This window comes from Rhinatrema bivittatum, chromosome 8 (assembly GCF_901001135.1).
Source record: "Rhinatrema bivittatum chromosome 8, aRhiBiv1.1, whole genome shotgun sequence".
Lineage (NCBI taxonomy): Eukaryota > Metazoa > Chordata > Amphibia > Gymnophiona > Rhinatrematidae > Rhinatrema > Rhinatrema bivittatum.
Genome location: NC_042622.1, coordinates 195,166,007 through 195,193,310, shown reverse-complemented (window position 1 = coordinate 195,193,310; position 27,304 = coordinate 195,166,007). Strand labels below are relative to the sequence as shown.

The following is a 27,304-nucleotide window of genomic DNA, read 5'->3' as shown; positions in this document are numbered from 1 at the left end:
CCCCAAGAAACCAGATTATGGTTTATGGTTTTATTATTTTATATATCGTTACATTAGCCGTAGCCTTCATAACGGCTTACAATTTAAATACAGTTAAGAAATACAATAAAATATTCAATAAATAGTAATAACAGCTAAAAATCTGCAACACCAGAGAAAGCAAAACAGAAATAAGATATCGTGAGCTGCACATTCCCAAAGTCGACAGAGTCCATCCACTAAACTGAATATAAAATGCTTTTTTCTACTCTGGCTGTCTGGACTTTTATTTTTCTAATCACTTTGGTCCTCATCTCTTTATTCTGCTTTCCTCTTCTTGGTCTCCAAACTCATTTACAGGGTCTCCTGTTCATTTTCTGTTTCATCTCTCTCCTGTCTCTTCAGTACATCCCCACACCTCTGTCTAATATCGATCTTTCCCTTTCCCTTCCTTCTCTTTATCTCTGCCTCTCTATTAACTCATCTAGATTTCATCCCCCCTTCTCTCCCTCCAGTTCTCTGTGCCAATCCTACACCTCCCCAAATCTCCCCTCTATTGTCCCCTCTAAGTCCTCCACCTTCCCCTAACTGAGTTGTTCCTTTTACCATCTCCAGATCCCCTTGTCCTTCCCCTCAACAGCTGCATCCTTTAGCTCTTGAAACCCCCTCATCTCCAAATCCTTCTCTTCCCCTCCCCCCTCTCACATCTTAGAACATAAGAACATAAGAAATTGCCATGCTGGGTCAGACCAAGGGTCCATCAAGCCCAGCATTCTGTTTCCAACAGAGGCCAAACCAGACCACAAGAATCTGGCAAGTACCCAAGTACTAAGAAGATCCCATGCTACTGATGCAATTAATAGCAGTGGCTATTCCCTAAGTCAACTTGATTAATAGCAGTTAATGGACTTCTCCAAGAACTTATCCAAACCTTTTTTTGAACCCAGCTACACTACCTGCACTAACCACATCCTCTGGCAACAAATTCCAGAGCTTTATTGTGCGTTGAGTGAGAAAGAATTTTCTCTGATTAGTCTTAAATGTGCTTCTTGCTAACTTCATGGAATGCCCCTTAGTCCTTCTATTATTCAAAAGTGTAAATAACCGATTCACATCTACTCGTTCAAAACCTCTCATGATCTTAAAGACCTCTATCATATCCTCTCTCAGCCGTCTCTTCTCCAAGCTGAACAGCCCTAACTTCTTCAGCCTTTCCTCATAGGGGAGCTGTTCCATCCCCTTTATCATTTTGGTTGCCCTTCTCTGTACCTTCTCCATCGCAACTATATCTTTTTTGAGATGCGGCGACCAGAATTGTACACAGTATTCAAGGTGCGGTCTCACCATGGAGCGATATAGAGGCATTATGACATTTTCCGTTTTATTAACCATTCCCTTCCTAATAATTCCTAACATTCTGTTTGCTTTTTTGACTGCTGCAGCACACTGAGCCAACGATTTTAAAAGTATTATCCACTATGATGCCTAGATCTTTTTCCTGGATGGTAGCTCCTAATATGGAACCTAACATCGTGTAAATACAGCAAGGGTTATTTTTCCCTATATGCAACACCTTGCACTTGTCCACATTAAATTTCATCTGCCATTTGGATGCACAATCTTCCAGTCTTTCAAGGTCCTCCTGTAATGTATCACAATCCTCTTGTGATTTGACTACTCTGAATAATTTTGTATCATCCGCAAATTTTTAACCTCACTCATCGTATTCCTTTCCAGATCATTTATATATATATTGAAAAGCACCGGTCCAAGTACAGATCCCTGAGGCACTCCACTGTTTACCCTTTTCCACTGAGAAAATTGACCATTTAATCCTACTCTCTGTTTCCTGTCTTTTAACCAGTTTGTAATCCATGAAAGGACATCGCCTCCTATCCCATGACTTTTTAGTTTTCTTAGAAGCCTCTCATGAGGGACTTTGTCAAATGCCTTCTGAAAATCCAAATACACTACATCTACTGGTTCACCTTTATCCACATGTTTATTAACCCCTTCAAAAAAATGAAGTAGATTTGTTAGGCAAGACATCCCTTGGGTAAATCCATGTTGACTGTGTTCCATTAAACCATGTATTTCTATATGCTCTACGATTTTGATCTTGAGAATAGTTTCCACTATTTTTCCCGGCACTGAAGTCAGGCTTACTAGTCTATAGTTACCCGGTTTGCCCCTGGAGCCTTTTTTAAATATTGGGGTTACATTGGCCACCCTCCAGTCTTCAGGTACAATGGATGATTTGAATTTTAACTAATAGATCAGAAATTTCATTTTTTAGTTCCTTCGGTACCCTAGGATGCATACCATCCGGTCCAGGTGATTTGCTACTCTTTAGTTTGTCAATCTGGCCTACTACATCTTCCACGTTCACAGTGATTTCATTCAGTTCGTCTGACTCATCACCCCTGAAAACCATCTCCAGAACTGGTATCTCCCCAACATCCTCATTAGTAAACACGGAAGCAAAGAATTAATTTAGTCTTTCTGCAATGGCCTTATCTTCCCTAAGAGCCCCTTTAACCCCTCGGTCATCTAATGGTCCAACCGACTCCCTCACAGGTTTCTTGCTTCGGATGTATTTTAAAAAGTTTTTATTATGAATTTTTGCCTCAATGGCCAATTTAATTTCAAATTCTCTCTTTGCCTGTCTTATCAATGTTTTACACTTAACTTGACAATGCTTATGTTTTATCCTATTTTCTTCAGATGGATCCTTCTTCCAATTTTTGAATGATGTTTTTTTGGATAAAATAGCCTCTTTCACCTCATCATTTAACCATGACGGTAATCGTTTTGCCTTCCTTCCACCTTTCTTAATGTGTGGAATACATATGGACTGCGCCTCTAGGACTGTATTTTTAAACAATGTCCATGCTTGTTGAACACTTTTAATCTTTGCAGCTGCACCTTTCAGTTTTTTTCTATTTTCCTCATTTTATCAAAGTTTCCCTTTTGAAAGTTTAGTATTAGAGCTGCAGATTTACTTATTGTCCCCCCTTCCAGTTATTAGTTTAAATTTGATCATGTTATGATCACTGTTGCCAAGTGGCCCACCACTGTTACTTCTCTCACCAAATCCTGCGTTCCACTAAGAATTAAATCTAAAATAGCTCCCTCTCTTGTTGGTTCCTGAACCAATTGCTCCATGAAGCAGTCATTTATTACATCTAGGAACTTTATGTCTCTAGCAAGTCCTGATGTTACATTTACCCAGTCAATATTCCACGGCATCTTCCAACCAATCATACCTCCCACTCTTCCCCAGGGCTGGTGTATAGCTATTAAGCACCCTAGGTGAACCTTACAGCCTTGCACCCTCCCCAAACACAATTCAAAATTATGCATTTATAATAACAGATTTTACATGAGAAAGGACTTTCTGAGCTAAAAAAAAATCACTTATAGCATATATATTATATGTACATATACTGCTGTGTTGCCAACCAGAAACCCTGAAAAAAATAAAAATAAAAAAAGACACTTGGAACCCATATGGTATTAGGCCTATGGTACTGTATGTTGATGTGGGTTTGGCCCTGGGAAAGCCATGTCCGAATAATATCAGAAAATGCAACAACAGTGGCTTACATTAAACGCCAGGGAGGAACCAAGAGCCAGCAAGTGTCACAGGAAATAGCCCAACTCATGGAATGGGTGGAAGTACATCTTCAGGAGATCTCAGCCTCACACATTGCAGGAAAAGACAATGTAAGAGCAGACTTTCTCAACAGAGATTGGATCCAGGAAAATGGGAATTATCAAACGAAGCATTCCAGCCCGTATTAGACTGCTGGGGCATCTCGTTTCTAGACTTGCTGGCGACATCACTCAATGCGAAGGTTCCTCGCTTCTTCAGTCGCAGGAGAGATCTGAAGTCTGCGGGCATCGATGCCCTTGTGCAGGAGTGGCCAGAGGCAAGCTTCTATATGCCTTTCTCCTGTGGCCCATGTTGGGCAGAATGATTCAGAGAATTGAGAGGCACACAGGGATGGTGCTTCTAGTGGCACCAGATTGGCCCAGGAGGCCATGGTATGCAGACTTGCAGAGGCTCCTGGTGGACTCTCTTCTCCGATTATTGGTCCACAGGGATCTGCTGCTGTAGGGGCCTATTCTTCATGAAGATCCGTCTCGATTTTGTCTTACAGTAAGGCCCTTGAGAGAGCTCATTACTGAAGCATGGATATTTCACTGCTGTGATTCCATTTTGCTTCAAGCATGAAAATTCTCCACTTCCTTAGCCTATGTTCAAGTTTGGTGAGTGTTGGAGGCTTGGTGTGAGGAACAAGGGGTTCATCCTCATTCAGTTAAGATCACTCTCATTTTAGATTTTTTGTAGGATGAGTTGATTAAGGGTTTGCACCTTAATTCCTTGAAGGTACAGGTAATAGCTCTTGCCTGTTTCTGAGGTCAGGTAAATGGTGAACCCTTGTCGACCCATCTGGATGTGGCCCGGTTCTTAAAAAGGGTGAAACATCTTCGTCCTTCCTTGCGGTTACTGGTGCCCTTGTGGAGCCTTAATCTGATTCTGGATTTTTTGACGGGTCCCACCTTTTGACCACTGCGTAGCCTCTCCTTGAGGTTACTTACTTTGAAGACGGTGTTTCTTGGGGCATTTGTTTGCGAGTAGTTTCTAAACTGCAGGCCTTGTCTTGCCAAGAACCGTTTCTGCGAATGTCTCTGGGGGCAGTACAGCTGTGAATTGTTCCATCCTTTTTCCCAAAGGTGGTCTTGTATTTTGATTTGAATCAATCAATTTCCCTGCTAACTCTGGACAGGGAGAGAGAGATGTGGATGATTATCGCCGGTTACAGACCTTGGATGTCAAGTGGCATATCATGAGGTATTTAGAGGTTTCTAAACCTCTCAGATAGACAGACCGGCTGTTTATACACCACAGTGGGAGTAAACAGGGTGAGCCAGCGTCAAGGGCTACGATAGCTCACTACATTAAGGAAGTAATCACAGCCACGTATGTGGATGCTGAGCAGCTGTTGCCTAGTCAGGTTAGGGCTCATTCCACTAGGGCTCAGGCAGTATCATGGGCGGAGATTAGATTGTTGTCTCCCATCAAGATTTGCCGATTTGCAGCGTGGTCCTCCTTACACACCTTTTCCAAGCATTACTACCTGGATGTGCAAGTCCAGGAGGATGCAGCCTTTGCGCGTGCTGATTGGACCAAGGGCAGCCTCCTGCCCTGTTCGGGAGTGTCTTTGGTACATCCCAGTGGTGTGGATTAACCTGTCTGAATGCTAAGAAAGGAGAAATTACTACTTACCTGATAATTTCCTTTTCTTTAATGAAGACAGGTTAATTCATCTTCCCACCCTTGGCTGTCAGATGGTGGTGATATTGTCCTCCTGAGTGGCTGCCTTTCCGGGAATTACTGGTAAGTGCCAGATCCAGTCCCTAGATTAGTGATATTACACTTCTTGTCTGAGCTCAGTGTTTTCCTGTTAACTGAGTGCTTGAATGGTTGTCTGTTATTAGTTATGATCATGTATTGTTTAGTTGTCCACAGCTGGATTTTGCAGAGAACACTGGCAGGCGGTTGTCAGTGCAGGGGTATATATATATATATGTACCATGATGTCAGTTTTGCTCCGTCTCCATCTGCTGTTAGAAGTGCATAACCCCACTGGAGTGGATTAACCTGTCTTCATTAAAGAAAAGGAAATTATCAGGTAATGTTGTGCTCGGGGGTGGACCCTTATCCTGGGGCAAGGATGGAATGGCTCCTGAAGGGGAAGAGGAGATAACTGGCCCCAGGGGGCGGAGCACTGAAGGAGACAGAGGCTGTGAAGAGCTTCACCACTGGAAGCCCGAGGTCTCCCCGGGAGGAGCCCGTAGGGACCTGGGCCACTTGGAGTTAGGAGGGCCTCACAGGGTCTCCTGGGAGAATGAAAGTCCGGCGTGCCCACAGACACAGAAGGAGCGCGGTCAGGTCTGAGCTGGAGCAGAGAGAACCAGAACAGAGTTGGTGATGACAAGGCGAGGAGCAGAACCAGAATCTGGAGGCAAGGTCAGGCAGGCAAAGGGTCAATGTCCAAAGGTCAGTCCGAGGAGTGGTCACCGAAGCAAGTGTCAGATACCAGAGGTCAGATGTAGTCCAGGGCAAGCAGAGGTCTAGAGGCAGGCGGCAGACAGGCGAGCAGGTCTGGAACAAGCTGAGGTCTTAGAGGCAGGCAGTAGACAGACGGGCGAGTCAGGAACAGGCTGTGGTCTTTGAGGCAGGCGGCAGGCAGGCAGACGAGTCAGGAACAGGCTGTGGTTTTTGAGGCAGGCAGCAGGCAGGCAGACGAGTCAGGAACAGGCTGTGGTTTTTGAGGCAGGCAGCAGGCAGGCAGACGAGTCAGGAACAGGCTGTGGTTTTTGAGGCAGGCAGCAGGCAGGCAGACGAGTCAGGAACAGGCTGTGGTTTTTGAGGCAGGCAGCAGGCAGGCAGACGAGTCAGGAACAGGCTGGGATCATAGACAGGCAGCAGACAGGCAGACAGGTTAGGAACAAGCTGAGGTCTTAGAGGCAGGCAGTAGACAGACGGGCGAGTCAGGAACAGGCTGTGGTCTTTGAGGCAGACGGCAGACAGACGGATGAATCAGGAACAGGCTGTGGTTTTTGAGGCAGGCAGCAGGCAGGCAGATGAGTCAGGAACAGGCTGGGATCGTAGACAGGCAGCAGACAGGCGAGCAGGTCTGGAACAAGCTGAGGTCTTAGAGGCAGGCAGTAGACAGACGGGCGAGTCAGGAACAGGCTGTGGTCTTTGAGGCAGGCGGCAGGCAGGCAGACGAGTCAGGAACAGGCTGTGGTTTTTGAGGCAGGCAGCAGGCAGGCAGACGAGTCAGGAACAGGCTGTGGTTTTTGAGGCAGGCAGCAGGCAGGCAGACGAGTCAGGAACAGGCTGGGATCGTAGACAGGCAGCAGACAGGCAGACAGGTTAGGAACAAGCTGAGGTCTTAGAGGCAGGCAGTAGACAGACGGGCGAGTCAGGAACAGGCTGTGGTCTTTGAGGCAGACGGCAGACAGACGGATGAATCAGGAACAGGCTGTGGTTTTTGAGGCAGGCGGCAGGCAGACGAGTCAGGAACAGGCTGGGATCGTAGACAGGCAGCAGACAAGCAGACAGGTTAGGAACAAGCCGAGGTCAGTACCAGTAAGGCAGTCCGAGGGTACTATCTAGGAAGGCAGATCAGGAACAGGCAGGAATCAGGAACGAGGATGCAGGAACAAGTCATGAATAGAACTGGAACAGAAGGATCCTGGAACGAGACTAGGAACAAAAGGAACAGACACAGAGACAATCCAGCCTACAAGCCGACCTGATTGCCAAGGCAAGGAAGTGAAGTCAGGAACTTCCTTATATTGTAGCTCAATCAGGGCGCATCGCGGGACCCCGACCCGCCCTCGGCCCTACAAGAGCTGGGGCAGGCCGCGTGTGCGTGCGTGCGTATGGGCGTGGCTAGCATGGAGAGAGACGCTGAACCTCGGCATGAGGCCTGGCACACTGTGGAAGGCCCAGCGACCGCTGCCGCGGGACACCGGGGCCTAGCTGGGCTAGACACTACCGCGAGGGAGGTTGTCCCGGGACCCACCGAGGAACTATGCAGGTGAGCGGTCCTGTGTGCGGGATGGCCGCGGGCGGGGCGCATAACAGGTAAACAGCAATTTCTCCTTCTCTAGGAAAAAACGGACACATTTGTAAATCTAATCTTGTCTGGATTACCTTTACTTTTTATTTTTACACATTTGATGGAGGGGGATTTTAGTACTTGTGAAAAATGCTGAATTCACAGGCCTAGATTATGACATCTCCCACTTGGCGGGACACTGACAGGGCTGATAAAATGGAAATCCTAACAAGTGCTTATGGGTGGTGCAGCAGCAGATACTCACAAAAGCAAAGCAGAAGGGACTCGGCTGCAGATCATTAGGTGCTGGCTCGGCAGAACAGGAAAATCCTGTTTCTTCAAGTTGTGCATTCTGCTGCAGCACCACAGAGTACAAATAAAGTAAAACAAGAGACGTAAGCAGTTGTAGAAGACATAATAAGTTCTTTGCCATCAGAAGGGGCACAGCAATTGAATTATAAATGCATTAAAATATTTACAATAATTGGATTCGTTTGGAAAACATTTTTGCTTTTTCTTCTTGCTGAGATGTGCAGTAGGAATGGTTGAAGCTGCTGAGTGGAAATAACCAGTGGCATAGCCAGAAATGAATTTTAGGGGAATCCTAAGGTTAACATGGGTAAGCAGTCACACATACAGGGCTAGGCCCCCCTAGTTCTACTCTTATCAATAAGAACATTTTAACAGAAACATCAGATCGAGTCACATAATAAAACAAATAAAGGATTCTTTTATGAATCCTCATTCCAAAAATTCAGAGAATATCATAATTACAATAAAACAGCAATAATCATAAGAATCATAAGAATTTAAGATTTGCAATGAGTGCAGAACAGAACTAGGACATGTAAAATATATATATATATATATTCAAATTCTGGTGCCACCTTAGTGAGAGCAAAACAAACTCCCTCCACTGCCAAACACTTTGTGAAGTAACACAAACCCTACAAAATAAATAAATAAAATAAAATACACCTAGAATCTTGCCATCCCATACCATAACAGCAATGACTCAGGACTCAAACAGCAGCAACCTTATCTACAAAAAAGCAATAAGGCAAACATTACACTAGGCCCTAGAACATTATTACACTAGCTACTGGGCAAACTGATCAAGCCGGACCGTTACAAATCCGTACAGAGAAATTACATGCTAGTCAAAATACTGCACCTCTGTCACACATGCGCATCACAGCCAGATCCTCACCTCATACAGAATAAGGGGCTGCAAATTAGAAACAGAAACATGCAGGCAAAACTGAAATGAAAGCCAGAGAAACCACTCTGTGAACTCTGGAATACTGAAAGAAAAAGCAAATGCAAGATGGCATATTCCAAAAGCTGAAAGGCAAAATAATGGGGTTTTTTTAACCTTTGTTATCTGATCCTATTTTCTAATTTATTTATTTATTTGTTTGTTTGTTTATAGGCTTTTTTATACCAATATTAGTGGGTACATCATATCGGTTTACATTAAACAGTAGATGGAAAGTACAATGAACAGGGATGAGGGGAGGGGACAACATAGTGCAACGACTAGAGTAAACTAAATAGAGGAGAAGGAAAAAATAAAACTGTTAACATTCTGGTCGCCGCATCTCAAAAAAGATATAGTTGCGATGGAGAAGGTACAGAGAAGGGCAACCAAAATGATAAAGGGGATGGAACAGCTCCCCTATGAGGAAAGGCTGAAGAGATTAGGGCTGTTCAGCTTGGAGAAGAGACGGCTGAGGGGGGATATGATAGAGGTCTTTAAGATCATGAGAGGTCTTGAACGAGTAGATGTGAATCGGTTATTTTCACTTTCGAATAATAGAAGGACTAGGGGGCATTCCATGAAGTTAGCAAGTAGCACATTTAAGACTAATCGGAGAAAATTCTTTTTCACTCAACGCACAATAAAGCTCTGGAATTTGTTGCCAGAGGATGTGGTTAGTGCAGTTAGTGTAGCTGGGTTCAAAAAAGGTTTGGATAAGTTCTTGGAGGAGAAGTCCATTAATGGCTATTAATCAATTATACTTAGGGAATAGCCACTGCTATTAATTGCATCAGTAGCATGGGATCTTCTTAGTGTTTGGGTACTTGCCAGGTTCTTATGACCTAGTTTGGCCTCTGTTGGAAACAGGATGCTGGGCTTGATGGACCCTTGGTCTGACCCAGCATGGAAATTTCTTATGTTCTTATGTTCTTAACATAATAACATAGAAGGTTATTAACTTGTTATTACTGGCAGCCGATTGGTTGGTCCCATTCTATTTTTCCCCCTTGTCTGTCTTTTCCTTATTCCTTTTTCGGGGTCTCTTATTCTTTTTCTTCTTTCTCCTTCCTTCTTTCCTTCCTCCTTCATACACACACACAAGCTTTCTCTCCTACAGGACCCCATTCTTGCATGTTCTCTCACAAACACACAGGCCCCCTGTTGCGTTTGGCGGTCTGCCTGCTGCTCCCATGAACCGCCGCACTCGCCTCCCCCAGCTGGGCCAGCCCTACTCCTCCAACACGGCGGGCACCACCGGCCAGCCTAGGGGCAGGACGCCACTCCTCGATGTGGCAAGATGCCGCCAGTGGGACACTGCCGACGGTATGCGCCATTGCACCACTACCTGCAATTTACAGGGACCGCGGCAGGAAAGTCCCCGTGACCTCTAGAGATGACATCGTCCGCACAGCTATATAAGGGCAGCTATATAAGGGCAGCTCTCCGGAAGCAACTCCCCTTGGTAACAGGTCCAGCTACTTCCTAGTAGTGTGTGTTGCCTCCCTGCATTCCAGTCTTCAGTGTTCATCCAGCTTGTCTTCTGTTTTCGTTCGAGTCTGTCCCATCCTTGCTTGTTCTTGTCCTAACCTCCTCACCCTGCCTATTCATCCCTCTTCTCCCTTGGATGGATACCTGGTTTTAGCCTCAGCTCAGACTCCAGATACGCTTGACTGCTGCCTGCCCCTGACTACTGCCTGCCTCTGACCATTGCCTGGCCCTCGGTTATCCCTGACTGCCACCCACTTACCTACTACAGACCTTCTCTTCTGCCATCAGCAGAGACCCCCACCTAAGTCCTCCTGGCACCGGCACCCAAAGGCTCAACCCCAAGGGAATGTGGGCTGTGTAGGTGATGGTCCCGACAGGTCTCTGCTTCACCTGGGTCTCGTGCCAATGGTGGGAACCTGGCTCCTCCCTGCAGGTAGAGTCAATCCTGCCTTGGCTTAAGGGTCCACAGATACAACACTCCTACTCTCATATGCATTCTTCCACACACAGGCTCTCATATACATGCTCTCTCACACACAAACACACAGGCTCTCACATGCAGGCTCCCACTCCCATACATACGTACACACACACACACAGGCTCTCACTCTTACATGCTGTCTCAAATGCAGGTTCCTATTCCCATAAACACACATACACAGGCACTCACTTACATTCCCTCTCACACACAAACACACAGGCTCTCACATGCAAGCTCTCATTCCCATACATACGTACACACACACACACACACAGGCTCTCACTCTTACATGCTGTCTCATATGCAGGCTCCTATTCCCATAAACACACATACACAGGCACTCACTTACATCCCCTCTCAAACACAAACACACAGGCTCTCACATGCAGGCTCCCACTCCCATACATACGTACACACACACACACACACACACACACAGGCTCTCACTCTTACATGCTGTCTCATATGCAGGCTCCTATTCCCATAAACACACATACACAGGCACTCACTTACATTCCCTCTCACACACAAACACACAGGCTCTCACATGCAGGCTCTCACTCCCATACATACGTACACACGCACACAGGCTCTCACTCTTACATGCTGTCTCATATGCAGGCTCCTATTCCCATAAACACACATACACAGGCACTCACTTACATTCCCTCTCACACACAAACACACAGGCTCTCACATGCAGGTTCTCACTCCCATACATACGTACACACACACACAGGCTCTCACTCTTACATGCTGTCTCATATGCAGGCTCCTATTCCCATAAACACACATACACAGGCACTCACTTACATCCCCTCTCAAACACAAACACACAGGCTCTCACATGCAGGCTCTCACTCCCATACATACGTACACACACACACAGGCTCTCACTCTTACATGCTATCTCATATGCAGGCTCCTATACCCATAAACACACATACACAGGCACTCACTTACATTCCCTCTCACACACAAACACACAGGCTCTCACATGCAGGCTCCCACTCCCAAACATTCGTACACACACAGGCTCTCATTTTCACATGCTGTCTCATATGTAGGATACCATTCTCTCACAGGCTCTCTCACTTGCTGCCTCTCACACACACTCTCCCATTCCCCTCCCCCCACACACACAGGCTTTTTTACATGCTCTCTCACACACTGCTTCCTATTCCCATACAAATACACAGAATCTCATAACCACATGCTCTCTTTCACACACACGCACACACACCCACACACACCCACACACACACCCAGTCTCCCATTTACATCCTCCCCCCAAGCAGGCTTCCATTCACACACACCCAGGCAAGCTCCCATTCACACACACTCACAAACACAAAACACAGGCAGGCTCCCCATCAGGAGCAGAAGGGGGAGCCTGTTTTGCTACTGGTCCTAGTGTGCCTGCCCACGGTATTGAAAACTCGCGGGGCTAGCAAGTCCTCTACGCTGATCTCACGATGCATGAGATCAGCATAGAGCACCTACTGGCTGCATGTGTTTTGAAAGCCACAGGGCCAGCACACTTGGAGGAGCAGGAGAACACACGCCTTCTTGCTGAGGTTATTTTTTTCTTCAATCGCCGGTGGAATGGGGTCCACTGGCGGCTTCCTGGGCCTGCTCCTCTTCTCATCTGGTGGTGGGGTGGGGTCCAACAGTGATTCATGGGCCCTCCTCTTCTATTGCTGCTCCACTGAATATGCACATCCAGCATGTCCATTGCAGCTCTGCAATAGAGTCTCTCTTCTTGGGCCACCGAGCAATGCTGATTGTGTGGGTGTGAGCACAAAGTGGGTGGATTGCCACTGGAAGATGCATGCTGAATATGTAGATAAACACTAAGAGGCAGATTTTAAAAGGTACGTGCGCGGCGTACATTTGTGCGTGCAACCCGGCGTGCAAAAATGTACGCCCGATTTTATAATATGCACGCGCAGCCCCATGCATGTTATAAAATCAGGGGTCGGCACACGCAAGGAGGTGCACACTAGTGCACCTTGCGCGTGCCGAGCCCTCGGGGAGACGAGCTGGCTTTCCCCGTTCCCTCTCCCCCACCTTCCCCTCCCTTCCCCTACCTGTCCCGCCCCCCAGCCTGAAAAAAAACAAACCTCGTACCTTTATCTCACAAACTTGTGCGCTGGCCAACTGCTGGCGTGCATCCCCTGGCCCAGCGGCCTTGCAGAGGTCTCTGGCCACGTCCCTGCCCCGGCCCCTGCCCACCCATTTTTTCAAACCCCGGGACTTACATGCGTCCCGGGGCTTTACGCGTGCCGCCGGGCCTTTTGAAAATAGGCCCGGAGTGTGTAACCCTTTGAAAATCTGCCCCTAAGGTTCCACCTTCAAATATATTCTAAATAAAAATCCCCAATGAATGAAATTGTTTTCCTGAGCCAGTCCTAGAAGCACAGCTAACCAGTCTGGTTTTGTTGGTGTTCACACTGGCTTTGTGTGAGATAGTTTTGCATACCCTTGCTCTCCAGGGTATGCACATCTTTTTCACTCACATTCATTATGGATATTCTAAAAATGAGAAGAGTTGTATGTTCCTGTTGGACAGGGTTGGGAATCAATGGAAGGTTTAAAAAAGCAATGTATTAAAAATTAGCCTTTAGCTAAACTTGTAACAGCATTACTTTATAAGATAAACATCTGAACTGATTATGGTGAATGTTTAAGACAGCAATTTGACTCTGAGTGTATTTATGTAATTGTTTGTATGCTTTGCAATATGTTTGATAAGTTTGTTCCTGCTTTGCTTTTTGTATTTTTTTATATATGAGTACTTTTTTTAAATTGTACATCGCTTAGGCCTTTGTGTTTTAATGAAATAAATATATTTTTAAAAAATTAGAAATCCCTGTTTTAAAAAAATCAATATTTCCCATTATAGCAGTCCTGAAGTCCTGATATGTTATGCAGCAAGTGTAAGCGTCCTTGCATTACCACCAACCAGTACTTGGGCCAGATGTACTAAATGATTTTCCCCATTTTATGTCTGTGAGAATTATTGCCATTCCCGTGTTGGGCCACATGAGTATGTAGAAATAAGTGTAAACAAACAAGCTGTAGTGGATGATGCTTTTCTTAATGGACTAACTCAGTGCATCTGTGACCAGCTTTCCAGAGCCATGCTCCCTTCATGGACACGGGGAAGTGAATTGACAGCGAGGTGACCCTGGGTTTAAATACTACAGTCAGTTGGGCATTAAATTGTCTGTGCAGGCCAGGACGTTGCAGGTTACAATTGCAGCTCAGCAAAAGGAAGGGATGGGATGGGGGTGGGGAGGGGGCGGTTTGACAGGGATCATGGAGTCAATAAAAATTTACAGTTCCAAAGGGCATATGTATGATAATGGATGAGAAAGTGAATGATTTTATTAAGCCCTTTTGTGTTGGTTCCAAAGCATTTGATCATCTTAAAGTGTTTTGTATTCCTGTACCTGGGATAAAGCTTAGTGCATCTGACCCAAACAATATGTGCCTTACCTTGTCCTGAAATATTACATCTAGGAGCCAAGATGAAAGGGATCAAGGTACTTTGGGTTCCTTGCTCACTGAATACTTGATCATGAAAGTCTAAGGGCAGGGAAGGCAGGTCCTTCTCTGAATTTTGGGCTGTCACATTATTGCCCAGCTTCCTTGATGCTTATAATTTCTTGGAGGCCTCTGAAGAGGAATTAACAAAAGATACTCACATATTTTCTAACATTTGGGGGGAAAATACTTGATGATAGCACATTAGGAGACCAATGGTGGCCAAGTTTTCTCTTGGTTAAATGCAAACCTACTTCTCAACTTGGCCCAGAGGTTATGAACAACTCTATTCTTGGGAATTTTCTGCTTTTCTGTACTTATTCATTCATTCATTCATTCGATCATTCATGTATTATTTTTTTTTTTTTTTTAGAATTTGTATTTATTCATTTTTTCAACCAAGAAATAATACAAACAACGAATAACATTCCCTATGTTAACTCCCCCTCCCCCCCCCCCCACCAATCCCGCCCCGCTCATGCAATCCGTAAGGGGGTGTCCAAGAATGTAGGAGGGAGAGCGAGCCACACTCCCCTCCAAAGTGGTCGACTATGAATCCTGAAAAGCAGTCTCAGTGTCCGTGGGTTCTGCAGCATCCAGGTCTGGGGTCCGGTCCGGACTCCAAGGATCATAATAGGGTCCAATGTGTGGAGCGAGAGAAGACGTGAACCCCGCCCACACCTGGGGCGTTGTAATAGATTTCCGTAGTACAGTGTCCTTAGCAACAGCATATTCCATAGAGCAGAGCCACATCATTTTGTGAAACCAGTGATCATGACTGGGAGGATGAGGATTGAGCCAATGTGCCAGTATCACTTGTTTCCCCACAAGCCCCGCTTTCTTAAGAAAAAGTTCAGTCGCCGGTGTGAGGGATAGGTAAGGAGGCGTGTCCCGGCCAAAAAGCCATAGATTAGGGGTAAGCGGCAGCTTGGTATGAAGACATTCATGTATTATTTACATTTGAGTCACTGCTGAGAGCTCACGAGTCTCTCTCTACCCACTGATTTTGTGATTTCCTGTTTTATGCCTGCCTTCTGATTTGTTTTTTTGTGTCTCTGCACAGATACGGATATACACTAATAGATATGAGACAAACGAAGAGGATAGAATGCTAAGAGACATTTACAGGAAGTTCAGAGGCATGATAGAGTCGAAGATGAACTATTTTGTCATTGCTTATCCAATGATGTAATGTATTATCGTCAAGGGAAAAAGGCATCATCCCTTGACATTAATAAACTAATACCCGATGGATATGTATCCGAGAGGTTGCAGGTGATTAACAATATAAGACACCGATATGCCCATCAGAATTCTGAGCAGAAGTAGGGGCACGAGACAATTATGAAGTTGTACCAAACCAGATCCCCCCCACCAATAAGCAACCGTGGCAGTTTGATTTATCCCTGCTGACCCACACCAAAGTACAGGCACCCTTACAACAGCATGGTCTTTACATTGATTTTGTGTGCATTAGTGCTTCCTCCTTCAGGAACATTATGTGGTCTACAGGTTTGTGTACAGAACTGTGAGCCAGAATACTTATGGGGAAAAGGAGTCTGAATCTCCATTCTGCCTCTAATTTTGCCCAAACAACTGTGGGCAGGTTTCTCAGTTCAATCAACGGTATTTGGGTGAAGATGAAAACCTTATTCTTACACCTCACAATGGAGCCGATGCACTAAAGTGTGCCTATCCAAATGCACAGATTAACGAGTAGTTGGATGCGTGTTTTGGACGTGCTAGATTAGCACCCGATGCAATAAGGGGACTAGCGCCCAAAAAAACTTGCATAGCTGACAGCATGCATCACTTGTAAATTCCATGTAGATGAGGCTATTAGCTATTACCTGCTGTTGCAGTAAATCGCCGGGCACCCAAAGCACACTTTTCAACGTGGCAAATTTAACTCTAGTCCCAGAGCTGGCGTTAAGTCATTCCACCAGTCAAGGGCTTCTGAGAAATGCAAAAATACTGTTCTGTGTGGTTCCTCCTTCTAAATATTGTTGTGATACTTAGATCTACTGCTTGTGGAGTTCAAGATTAAAGGACTAATGTGACGACCTAATCTAAAAAAAAAAAAAAAAAAAAATTTTGGACGCACAACATACATGTTCCAGGTGTGTATATATTGTGTAAAATAAACTGAGGAGGAAGAAAACGGATGCTTGTATTGAGCGCCGCTTGCAATTGTGGGCGCACAGCTATGCCTTCTGAGCGCCTGATGCATTTGAGCACCAGGGATGCACACATCTTCCCTAGCAAGTCCTTTTTAACACAGTAGCTCATTTAAATCTTGCATCAGGTGCCCTGGAGACGTGGCTGTGTGCACATTAAAAAAAAAAAAAAAAGCAGGCGCCCAGTTTGGAAGCACGTTTTTATGTGCGTTTTATTGCGTCAGCCTGAACATGGGCAAAGATAAGACAGGGACGGGAAGGTTAGGGGCAGGGGATGCTGTGTCAGGATGATAATTAGTACTGGAAAAAGTGCAATTAGATTTTAGAAGTTGTCATGATGGAGACTCCTGCTGGAACTGAAATGTGGAAAGACCTGAGGGCAAGTGTTTGTATATTTGCAGAGATACCCCAGCAAAATCAATTAAAAAAGAATATTTTTTCCAACACAAGCCATTTTATTATTGTCCTTTATCCTCCCTGCAATAAATACTCCACAGTTTTTAAAGAGATGCAGGCAGGGCAGGAGGGAGTAGGTATCACTCCTGCTTCTTTCTTGCTGGAAGACCCTCACAGAATGGATATTTGGGGGCCAGGGAGATCTCTGGATCCAGCTAATTTGTTATGACTGGAAAGGTCAGAAGGGCCCTGAGATATTCCAGATAGGCTTTGCTTAATCTAACTGGGTAGGCTGGGATCTGGCCTATTGACAGTAGTCAGGGTCACAGGGGCCTAAAGAGAAACTGGGTGACCCTCACAAATGGCAGCAGCGGCCCAGGGAGGCCACTTTTAAAAAGAGATTTAGTAGGACCATGTGACATGATGGAGTGATAGGATATTTGCCTGATCGGCTCCAGGTCCCTGCCTCCCATCTTTAGTGTTAAACTCCATTTATATTATCATTTTCTTGCTCCTGATTTAAAAATATAGCGTTGGAGTATCTGCAGCAGATCATTTTTTCAGCAGCTTTATGACTTCAAAGCCACAGTGAAAAGAAAAGGACAGAAACAAGGTAGTGAGTTTTAAGATGGCGGCTTCCTTGAGCATGCCGCCTTCCCCGACAGACCACGGCCTAAGTGAAGGAGATGTAGCGGCCAGAGTGGTAGCGGCATTGGACGTTAAATTTGAAAAAATGTATACGTTTGACAAAATATTTACTCTGCTGGCTGATTTCATGAAATGTATTCAGGAAGTGGAATCACAGGTCTCTTGATTTGGATGACCGGGTGCCTAAATTGGAGGCGGAGTTCGTGTTACTTAAAAAAGATCGTGAACAGCAAGCTAGTAAATCAGATGATATGGAAAATCGGTCCCAGTGAGGAAGTTTTAGATTTATTGGCATACCGGAACGTGTTCGGGACAACAATCTTGCGGCAGTGCTGGAAGAGTGGCTGCCATGAACACTCCAGGTAGACTCGCAGCAGCATGGTATCCTTCGCATTAAAAGAGCTCACTGCTTAGGCATTCGGCATGAGCAACGATCTAGACCCTGCCCAGTAATTGCCAAGTTCTTAAACTCGGCACATAAGATGTACATTTTGCAGGCTTACCGGAAGGATCGGAACGTGGCATTCGAAGGGGAGTCTATTCTAATTTTCCCCCGACTACTTTGCAATAATGGCGGCCTTAAGAAAAGCTTTTGCGCCAATTTGTGCCAGTTTAGTGGAGAAAAAGATCACATTTTCACTGCAGTTTCTGGTGAAACTAAGGATCACCAGAGATAATAAATTGAAACATTACCTACAGTCATTGAATCTTGCAGCTTTACAAGAAGGAAACAGGGAACTGTTGCAAGACCTCTTTGATATAGAGGATCCACTCTATCAACCTATATTTTTTTTCTATAAATTATTACAATCCAAACAGAAGTCGGTGGGTTACCCTTTGATTTTCGGGGGTGGAATGTTGAATTGGGAATTGTTGAAGGAAACCCAGTTTAAATTCATTTTACGGGAATATGGGTCCCAAGTCCAGGCATTTCGTGGTGCATTAGCAGATTCAAGTCTGTGTATGAAGTGTGGCCTGGAAAAGGGGACATTCGTTCATACTTTTTGCCAATGTTCATGCATACAAACCTTTTGGCTCAGTTTCCAACGATACATATCTAGTGTAACTGGCGCGACTATTACATGTGCTGTACAACCATTTTTATTTGATGATTTGAAAGGGTATAAATTTAAGCCCAGATATGTTAAACTTTGGTGTCGTAAGGTACTTCTATTGGCTAAAAAATGCATCTTCCACAATTGGTTATTGCAAGAGGCGCCCGGGATTTGCCACCTCTGTAACTTAGTACATAGCACATGCGTATTGGAAAAATACATTGAATTAATGGACATGACGTGGAAGCATAAAGTATTTTTGTTAATTTGGGACTCCTATATACAGTCCTTATCCCCACAAGCTAGAAGCTTGATTCTAAATAATGTTTATCTCTAATTTTTCAGCATAATATGTCTAGAGAAATGTATGCTGTATTGTTTTGTCCTGAAAGAATGACAGGGGGGTGGGTATGTTTGATGGAAATAGTTGTTAAAACCTGGAGAGGTGCAGAGTACACCTTCTTCCAGGTATCTTGTACTACATTATGGGGCAGATTTTAAAACTTATGGGGCAGATTTTAAAAGCCCTCCATGCTGGCGCACCTATGTTGCATAAGGCCGCTGGCGCGCGCAAAGCCCCGGGACGCGTGTAAGTCCCGGGGCTTTGCTTGGGGGGCGTGTCAGGGGTGTGTCGGGGTGGCGCGGCATTCGGGGGCCGGCCGTGGGCGTGGTGCCGGTCCGGGGGCATTCCGGGGGCATGGCCGAGGCTTCCGAAGCAGCCCCCGGGCCGGGGAATGGCGCACTGGCAGTCTACAAAGGTAGGGGGGGGATTTGGTTAGGGCTGGGGACTGGGTTAGGTAGGGTAAGGGAGGGGAAGGTGGGGGGGGCAGAAAAAAGTTCCCTCCGAGGCTGCTCCGATTTTGGAGCGGCCTCGGAGGGAACGGAGGCAGGTTGCTCGGCTCGGCGCGCGCAGGTTGCACAACTGTGCACCCCCCCTGCGCGCGCCGATCCTGGATTTTATAATGTGCGCGGCAGCGCACGCGTTGTTATAAAATCGGGCGTAGATTTGTTCGCGCCGGGCTCGGCGCGCACATGGGGATGCAGACATGTGCACCTTGCGCGCAATGAGTCCGAGGGGAGCCCCGATGGCTGTCCCTGTTCCCTCCAAGGCCGCTCCAAAATCAGAGCGGCCTTGGAGGGAACTTTTTTTTCCGGCCCCCCTCACCTTCCCCTCCCTTCCCCTATCTAACCCACCCCCCCAGCCCTACCTAAATCCCCCCCTACCTTATTTTATTTCTTACCCCTGTCAGAGGCAGGCGTATCTTGCGCGCGCCGGTAGGCTGCCGGCGCGCGAACCCCCGACACGGCTGGAATGGAGGAGGGCTCGGGACACGCCTCCAGACCGCCGTCCCGGGGCTTGTGCGTGCCGCCGAGCCTATGCAAAATAGGCTCAGCGCGCACAGGGGCATATTTTCTCAGGTTACAAGTGTATGTTACGCGCGTAGCCTTTGAAAATCTGCCCCTTATTGTTGCTAAATAAATAAAAAGATTTAAACTAAAAATGTTTAGTTTATAACTATTTTATTGGAAACTAACCGTATTTTCAGGCATGTCTATTCATTCCATTTGGACCATTCAGAAAACAGACTATTTCATTCCAATACATCATTTGTTAAATTAATGCACTATTTTGACATTTATTTTCACACCACTGTAAATTTTAATTTGTTGTCAGTTTTCTTTAAGAGAATGTCTGTTTGATTATATTGCTAAATGTTTACGTGTGGCTTTTATTTTGTGGATCAGCAGAATACAAATTCTCCAAATAAATAAAATAAAATAAAAACCATCCAGGAAGGCAGGTGGAATTGTGGTGAATCCTGGAAGGAAAACTGTGAAGGAGAAAGCGTTTGCCCCACTGAGAGAACTTGTTTGTATCAGCGTGAGTCCCAGAATCTCAGACGCATAAAACCCCACTCCCTCACTATGTACTGACAGAGCCCCCCCCCCCCCCCCGGGATATTATAAAAAGGTTACAAATTGAGGCAGCACAGGAAAAGGCCCAATGTCAAACAAGATATGGCTGAGCTAGAAAAGGTGCAGAGAAGGGCGACCACAAGGATAAAGGGGATAGAATGGCTCCCTTATGAAGACAGGGTAAAGCAGTTAGGACTCTTCAGCCTGGAGAAGAGGTGACTGACGGGATGGGACGGGTCAATAGGGAATGGTTATTTAACCTTTCAAATAATTCTAGGACTAAAGGACATGGTAGCAGATTTAAAACAAATTTAAGAAAGTGTTTTTGTTTTCTGTCAACGCATAATTAAACAGTGTAATTTGTTGCCGGAGGCTGTGGTCAAATTTAATAATACAGCCAGGTTTAAAAAAGGTTTGGAGAAGTTTCTTGAGGACAGTCCTCTACCAGCAGGGGTGGGGGGTGAAAGGATCAGAAAAGGGGAACTTTATTCCAGGTGTGATGGGCGTGCCCAGTAATACAAAGCTTCCAGTCAGAGGTCTTGCCATGGATCTATGGGCTTTACTAATTCAAAGTGCTAATTTATTGTGGTTCATTAAAGGATGAGTACCTTACAGACCCAAGAAGGGTGTCTTCCTTAATCACCTTAGTGGCAGCACAGTGGGTTACTGCAAAACACTAAATCAAGCCCAGAAGCCCTCTGGAGAGGCTTGGATTCAATTTCTGTGGGACACCAGAATAATTCACACAAGTCATGAAACAAATTTACTTCCTAATAATTGTGGGGAATCAGGATGGGCGTGTTAGGTTGAAGTGGCATTGAGATGTGCTGCTTTTCAAGTTTGATACAATTGTTGTTGTTATCCCCGAGATTCAGTAAGGAATTTAAAATAAATAAATAAATGCACAAAATAAATCTTATCAAAAATACTAAGGGGTCAATATTCAAAGGAATCAATCTGGCTAAGTAAGGACTTAGCTGGCTAGATCAAAGCCTTTGAAAACTGGACAACCTAAACGGATAATCTTATCCACCAAAATTTCAATAGGTAACTAAATTTAACCAGACAAAATCTGGGTGGGCCTGGGAGCAGAAAGGGTGTTAGCACTGATTTCCAGTAAAAGCAGACCTAAAGCGGGTCAGCCAAGCTACCTTCCTCAAAATAAAAATCATCTGGATGCTCCTATCCCCTGTTCCCCCTCCCTCCTGGTGTCTATACTCAATGTCCCCATCTCCTTCCCCCCCCCCACCCTCCAAATGTTCATGGAAAAAAACCCCCAAAATTCCTCCCAGTCTTCCGATGTCCCTTCTTTAAAAAAGTGAGGCCTACAGCCAACCACAATCATACTTGGGATCTTTTGAGTTGTGGTCACCCTGAGATTGCTGTTATTAGCAGGGGGGGGTGGGAGAAGGTAAGAGTAAGGAATTATGTATATTATACAAATGTGACAGCCTATCTGGTTTGCCCATCTACACCAACCAAGGAAGGTTCTGTCATAAGGCAGGGCGAGGCGGCGGCTTCAGGCAGCAAAATTTTAGAGTGGCAAAAAGTGCCCCTCAAAACACTCCTGTGGCAGCCGCCTCACCCTGCATCCACACCCAGGCCAAAAAAAAAAAAAATCAACAGCTACCCCAAATGGTACTATGGGATCCCCGCAGGCAGAAAGCAAACTTAGCACCGGCGGCGCAGAATTCTGATGTGCCTATGGGTGTTCCTTGATCCTGCGGACAGAAATCATTAGCAATGGCGACGCGACATGACTGACAGGTTCCCAGGTCTGTGGGTAGGAAAGCAAACTCCAAGCCGGTGGCACAGAATTCTGAGGTGCCTGCAGGGATTCCAGGCCCTGCGGGCAGAAATCATTAGCAATTGCAGGGCGGGATTATGACATGACCGCGGGTAGGAAAACAACCCCGAGCCACCAGCGCAGGATTATGATATGCCCACGGGGATCCCAGGCCCCGCAGGCAGGAAGGCAAACCCCGAGCCGGCAGTGCTTGATTTTGAAGTGCCCATGGGGACCCCAGGACCCATGAGACACGACGGCTGAGGTGTGAGGGAAGGGGGCGTGGTTAGTGAGAGAGAATGGCTAAGCTGGGAGGGGGGTAAGTGAATGATATGGGATGGAAGGAAAGGGTGGTAAGAATGAAAAGGGGGTGAGTATGTGAGAGGGAAGGGAAGGGAAGCAAAAGGGGCTGAGTGAGAAAAGATGAAAGGGAAAGTGGGGTAAGTAAGTGAAGAGAAGGGGTGAGTGCAAGGGAACAGAAGGGAAGTTGGAACAAGAGGGAGCATATGAATTGCACATGTGTCGGGGCATGTGAGGTGAATGTGAGCAAGCGTGTCTGTGCAAGCATGTGAGAGAGTGTGAGTGATTGTGTGTATGTGTCTGAGTTAGTGTATATGTATACGTGTGAGTGTGTGTTTTGAGAATGAACATATGTGTGTTAGAAAGTGTGTGTATATGAGAGAGAGTGGATAAAGTTTGTGTGTAGCTCCGCTTCCCCCAATAATCCAGGACAATTTCAGGGTGAATAAATCAAAAATTCCCAGGTATGGAAAATTTTGATTTTTTTTTTTTTTATCATTAGTTTTAATGATTATTGGGTGTTATTTGATGTGTCTGCTGTTTGAAAAAGTGTATTGCTTTTTGGGAACTTTTAAAAAATTTGTATATGAATTATTTACATAATGTTATTCTATTCATCAGCTGTCTTGAAATATGTATTTTGCATTAGTATGGTTTTATTATTATGATTGATGTTTTATATTTCCTGATTGTATTGTTTTATGAGGAATGATGATGTTTCTGTTTTTCCACTGATGCATTACATAGAGTCTGGCTTTTCACGGTTTCCAGTACAGTTTTTGTTTGCATGTTTCTCTTTATAATTTATGGTCACTTTATTCTGCATTTGGCGAGGGTCTGTGTTCTCGTGTGTGATGGAGGTGAGGTATTCTGCTACTAGTTTCTATGAAGGGATCTATAGCAGTCTGTCTTGTTCTGTTTTCTTAATAAGAGATGTATTTGTATTTTAAGGCCTGATGTAATATTTGCAGTGTTGCATTTCATGGGTAGGGTTCTCACTATTTGAGTGCTGGCATTTAGTGCCATTTTGGTATGGGATGTGTACTATATTGTAATTGTAGTTCATTTTATTCATGGCTTTCCGAGGGCCAAGCCCAAAACCAACGCACTTTACAAAAGGTTTAATATCATATCGGCTCTAAGTGTCTTTTTTGCAGGGTTTCCTCATTGTTACCATAGCAGTGCATGTAAATATAATATGCATGTGGTTGTAAGTGATAATTTTACATCACAAAACTGTACTTTGAATGTCTTTTTCATATAAAATCTATTATAAATTCAGGTGCTGGAGGGGAGAGGTGCAAAGCTGTAAGGTTTGCCAAGCACTTAATACCCTTGTACTATTCCTGAGAGAGTGTGCTGTGCATAGACCCTCACTATTCACTCATCTCCCACATCCCCAGGGTGCAAATACTGGGAGAAGTTGGAAAACAGATGGTAGAGTTCCCAGCTTCCTAGACATATTATTACTGGCATTCTTATCTGCCACACCTCTGGGAACTCTGACCCAGTGGAGTAGCCACGGGTGGGCCTGGGCGGGCAGTTGCTCACCCAATTTGGACCCAGGCCCACCCAACTGGAACCGGAAGTGGAGCACCAGAAATGCAAGGCCGTAGCGGGATCCCATCCCCGTGACGGTGAAGAGGAGGACCCAGGTCTGGTGCAACTAGGTGTGCCATTGCGTGCATTTGCACAGCCACGGAGCGGCACACATGGGGAAGTGGTGGGCAGTCAGCAGGTTAGGCCTCTCCTGCAGCCGTATAGCAATATTAAGTCGGAGGCCCCAAAAAAAAAAAAAAAAAAAACGTATTAAAAAAAAATCTGCCTGCGGGTTGGAAAACAGATGCTCAACTTTGCCAGCGTCTGTTTTCTGAACCCGTGGCTGTCAGCGGGTTCGACAACCAACACTGGTAAAATTAAGCGTCGGCTGTCAGACCCGCTGACAGCCACAGTTTTCGCCAATAAGGAGGCGCTAGGTCCCTAGCGCCTCCTTATTAGAGCAGGCCCTAATTTAAATAAAGAATCGTGCGCCCAGGGGAGGTGCCTGGGCGTGCGTCGGGAGAGCGGGCGCCGGCTCTCCCGTGGACTTTATTGAATGGGCCTGCTTGTAAGTCACAGCTCACAACTTGACACCCTTAATCTATCCTCAGCTGAGTCCCAAATTCTGGAATCATAGATGCAGTTTCTCCCCGCTTGCTGCCTGTAGTGTATGTGCTCCAGGCTTACTCCTCCCTTACTTGCAGGCTTACTGAAAGGGAGGGTCTGAAGCAGTAAACAAAGAAGCCTATAGCTTTTTTGTGTTTTTCCTGAGACCTGACAATTGATGCAAATTGCCTGAGTCTCCTGGGAAAATCCACAGAGTTCCCAGGTATGGTCATAACCTCCCTCCCTCCCCCCTCAGAAGATTAAAAAAAGACTGTGGGGGAAGTCCTGGGATCCCGTCTTGCTCCAGTCCAAATAAGGATAGAGGTCTGACTTGGGCGTCTCTTTCCCCATCCATTTTTGGAAAGGAGGGCAGGGAAATAGATCGCTGTAACAGCCATCTGTCCTTATTTGAACTGGAATAAGGTATATCCCAGAGTTCTACCGCAGTCTCTTTTTTTTGTTTTCTAAGGGAGGAAAAAGTGAGGAAGGATACGCTTGGCTGTGGGGCTCATTTTTTATTAAAGAAGGAACATCGGGAGGGTTGGGGGAAGGGGATTGGGACCGCGGGGCAATTTTTTTTTTTTTTTACAAACATTGGGGTGAGAGAGGAGATGGGCCTGTGGGCAACTTTTTAAAATTGAATCTGTCTCCTGTTTTGTTTTTTTTATTAAGATGACCTAGCTGCTTAGTGCCAGATTTTCAGGACTAACTGGCTAAGTTTAGCTGGGAGACCCCAGCCATACTAAATCTACCTTATCAAATTTTGATTGATAGGTTTATCCTAATATGCAGCTAAAAACCTAGTCAGTTAAGTTCAGCTGAATATTTGGGTATAAGTAGCCAGATAAAATTAGCTTGTTAATATACCCACTTAGTGGGGTTTGCTATAATATCTTTTCTTTGCTAAAAGTAGGAGTGGCTTAGTGCAAAAAAGGCTGAGAACTTTTAGAGAGAGAGAGTGAGTGAGTGAGTGAGTGAGTGAGAGAGAGACTATCTACAAGGCCCTTATAGTAGTTAGCTATTTATAATCTCTATAGCAGGCCCACCTAGTAAATCGAGGTGAGGTTTAAGTAGTAGTGAAGGGGTTAGGGGCCACTTTTACATGCAGAGTGAGACGTACGAACAGAACAGTACACTCTTGTGAAGATTTGATGCCCTTTGGAGTGAGGAAACGCACACAAAGATGAGATTTGTACAATGTTCTCTCAACCTAGCAAAACGCCATAACACAATTTGATAAATGATCCTGTAAATGAGTACCTTAGGCAATAGTAGATAAAGTGACTTGCCCAAGATCACAAAGAGTGTCCAAAGGGGAAGTGGGATTTGATTCTTAGCAGTCTGTCCACCGCCAAATTTACTAGATCTGCAAACCATGATTGACATGGCCATTCCAGAGCCACGAGAATCACTTTGCCCAGGAATTTCTCTATTCGTCGTAACAGTCTTCCCGCTAAGGGTTATTGGAGGAGGCATGAGAATGGAGCGTTGATTCTCTCTGCTCCATTCTCATGCCTGTGACTGAAAAAGCAATGCGCCTTGACATTCTGTCTCAATGCCATCAAATCCATCTGAGTCATACCCCACCTAGCATGAATGAGATACATTGCTTCCTCTGCCAGCTCCCACGCTCTGGGGTTCAACCCCTACTGAGAATCCACCTGAATGTTGTCTACCCCAGTGATCATTTATAAAAGTCACTGTCTTTGCATTGTCCAATAGGACCCGCACCATTCGACCGTGCATCTTCAGCCAAAATGAAACAATGCTAAGCGAACCACCCTTGTCTCTAACTGATTGATAGACCATGACACTTCCACAGGGTCAGAAGAAGTATAAAAGGAGACTTCCTCTGACCATTCCTTGACTTGGCAACATTCTCCAGCGCTGTCTAGTCTGCTTGCTTCGGTGAGTTTCTTGTGCTTCAGATCCTTATTCCTGTTTTGCTTTGGTGTTCCTGGTTCCTGACTTCGGATTGGCTGACGGTGATTCTCTGGTGTGTGACTTCGGACTGGCTTACGGTGATTCTCTGGTGTGTGACTTCGGACTGGCAAGTGGTGATTCCTCGGTGCGTGACTTCGGACTGGTGAGCGATGACCCTCTGGCACTGACCTTGGACTTCTTCCAGACTACCGTCTCCAAGGGCCCGCCTAAGTCCCAGTGGTCCGGGTCCCTACAGGCTCCTCCCGGGGGGACCGCAGGCTTCCAGGGCGAAGCTCCAGTCAGCCCTTGCATCAATTCCTTGACCTCTCAAAGGTCCACCTAAGTCCCAGCAGTCTGGGTCCCTATGGGCTCCTCCTGGGGGGATCGCAGACTTCCAGGGCGAAGTTCCAGTCAGCCCTTGCATCAATTCCTTGACCTCTCAAAGGTCCACCTAAGTCCCAGCGGTCTGGGTCCCTATGGGCTCCTCCTGGGGGGATCGCAGACTTCCAGTGGCGAAGACACACTTCCTTTCTTCATCTCACCACTCTTAGTCTGCCTT

At 45.7% G+C, this 27,304-nt stretch overlaps 1 protein-coding gene across 1 annotated transcript in view; it reads left to right on the top strand.

Annotated features, from left to right (window-relative positions):
• The window catches only part of FBXO39 (F-box protein 39), a 31,502-nt gene extending 15,850 nt beyond the window's left edge, over positions 1-15,652 (top strand). Inside the window, exon 4 of the mRNA XM_029612829.1 lies at positions 15,462-15,652. Within this exon, the coding sequence (XP_029468689.1) occupies positions 15,462-15,590 (129 nt within the window). The 3' untranslated portion in view covers positions 15,591-15,652. The remainder of the gene's footprint in view (positions 1-15,461) is intronic.
• Positions 15,653-27,304: the final 11,652 nt, after the last annotated feature.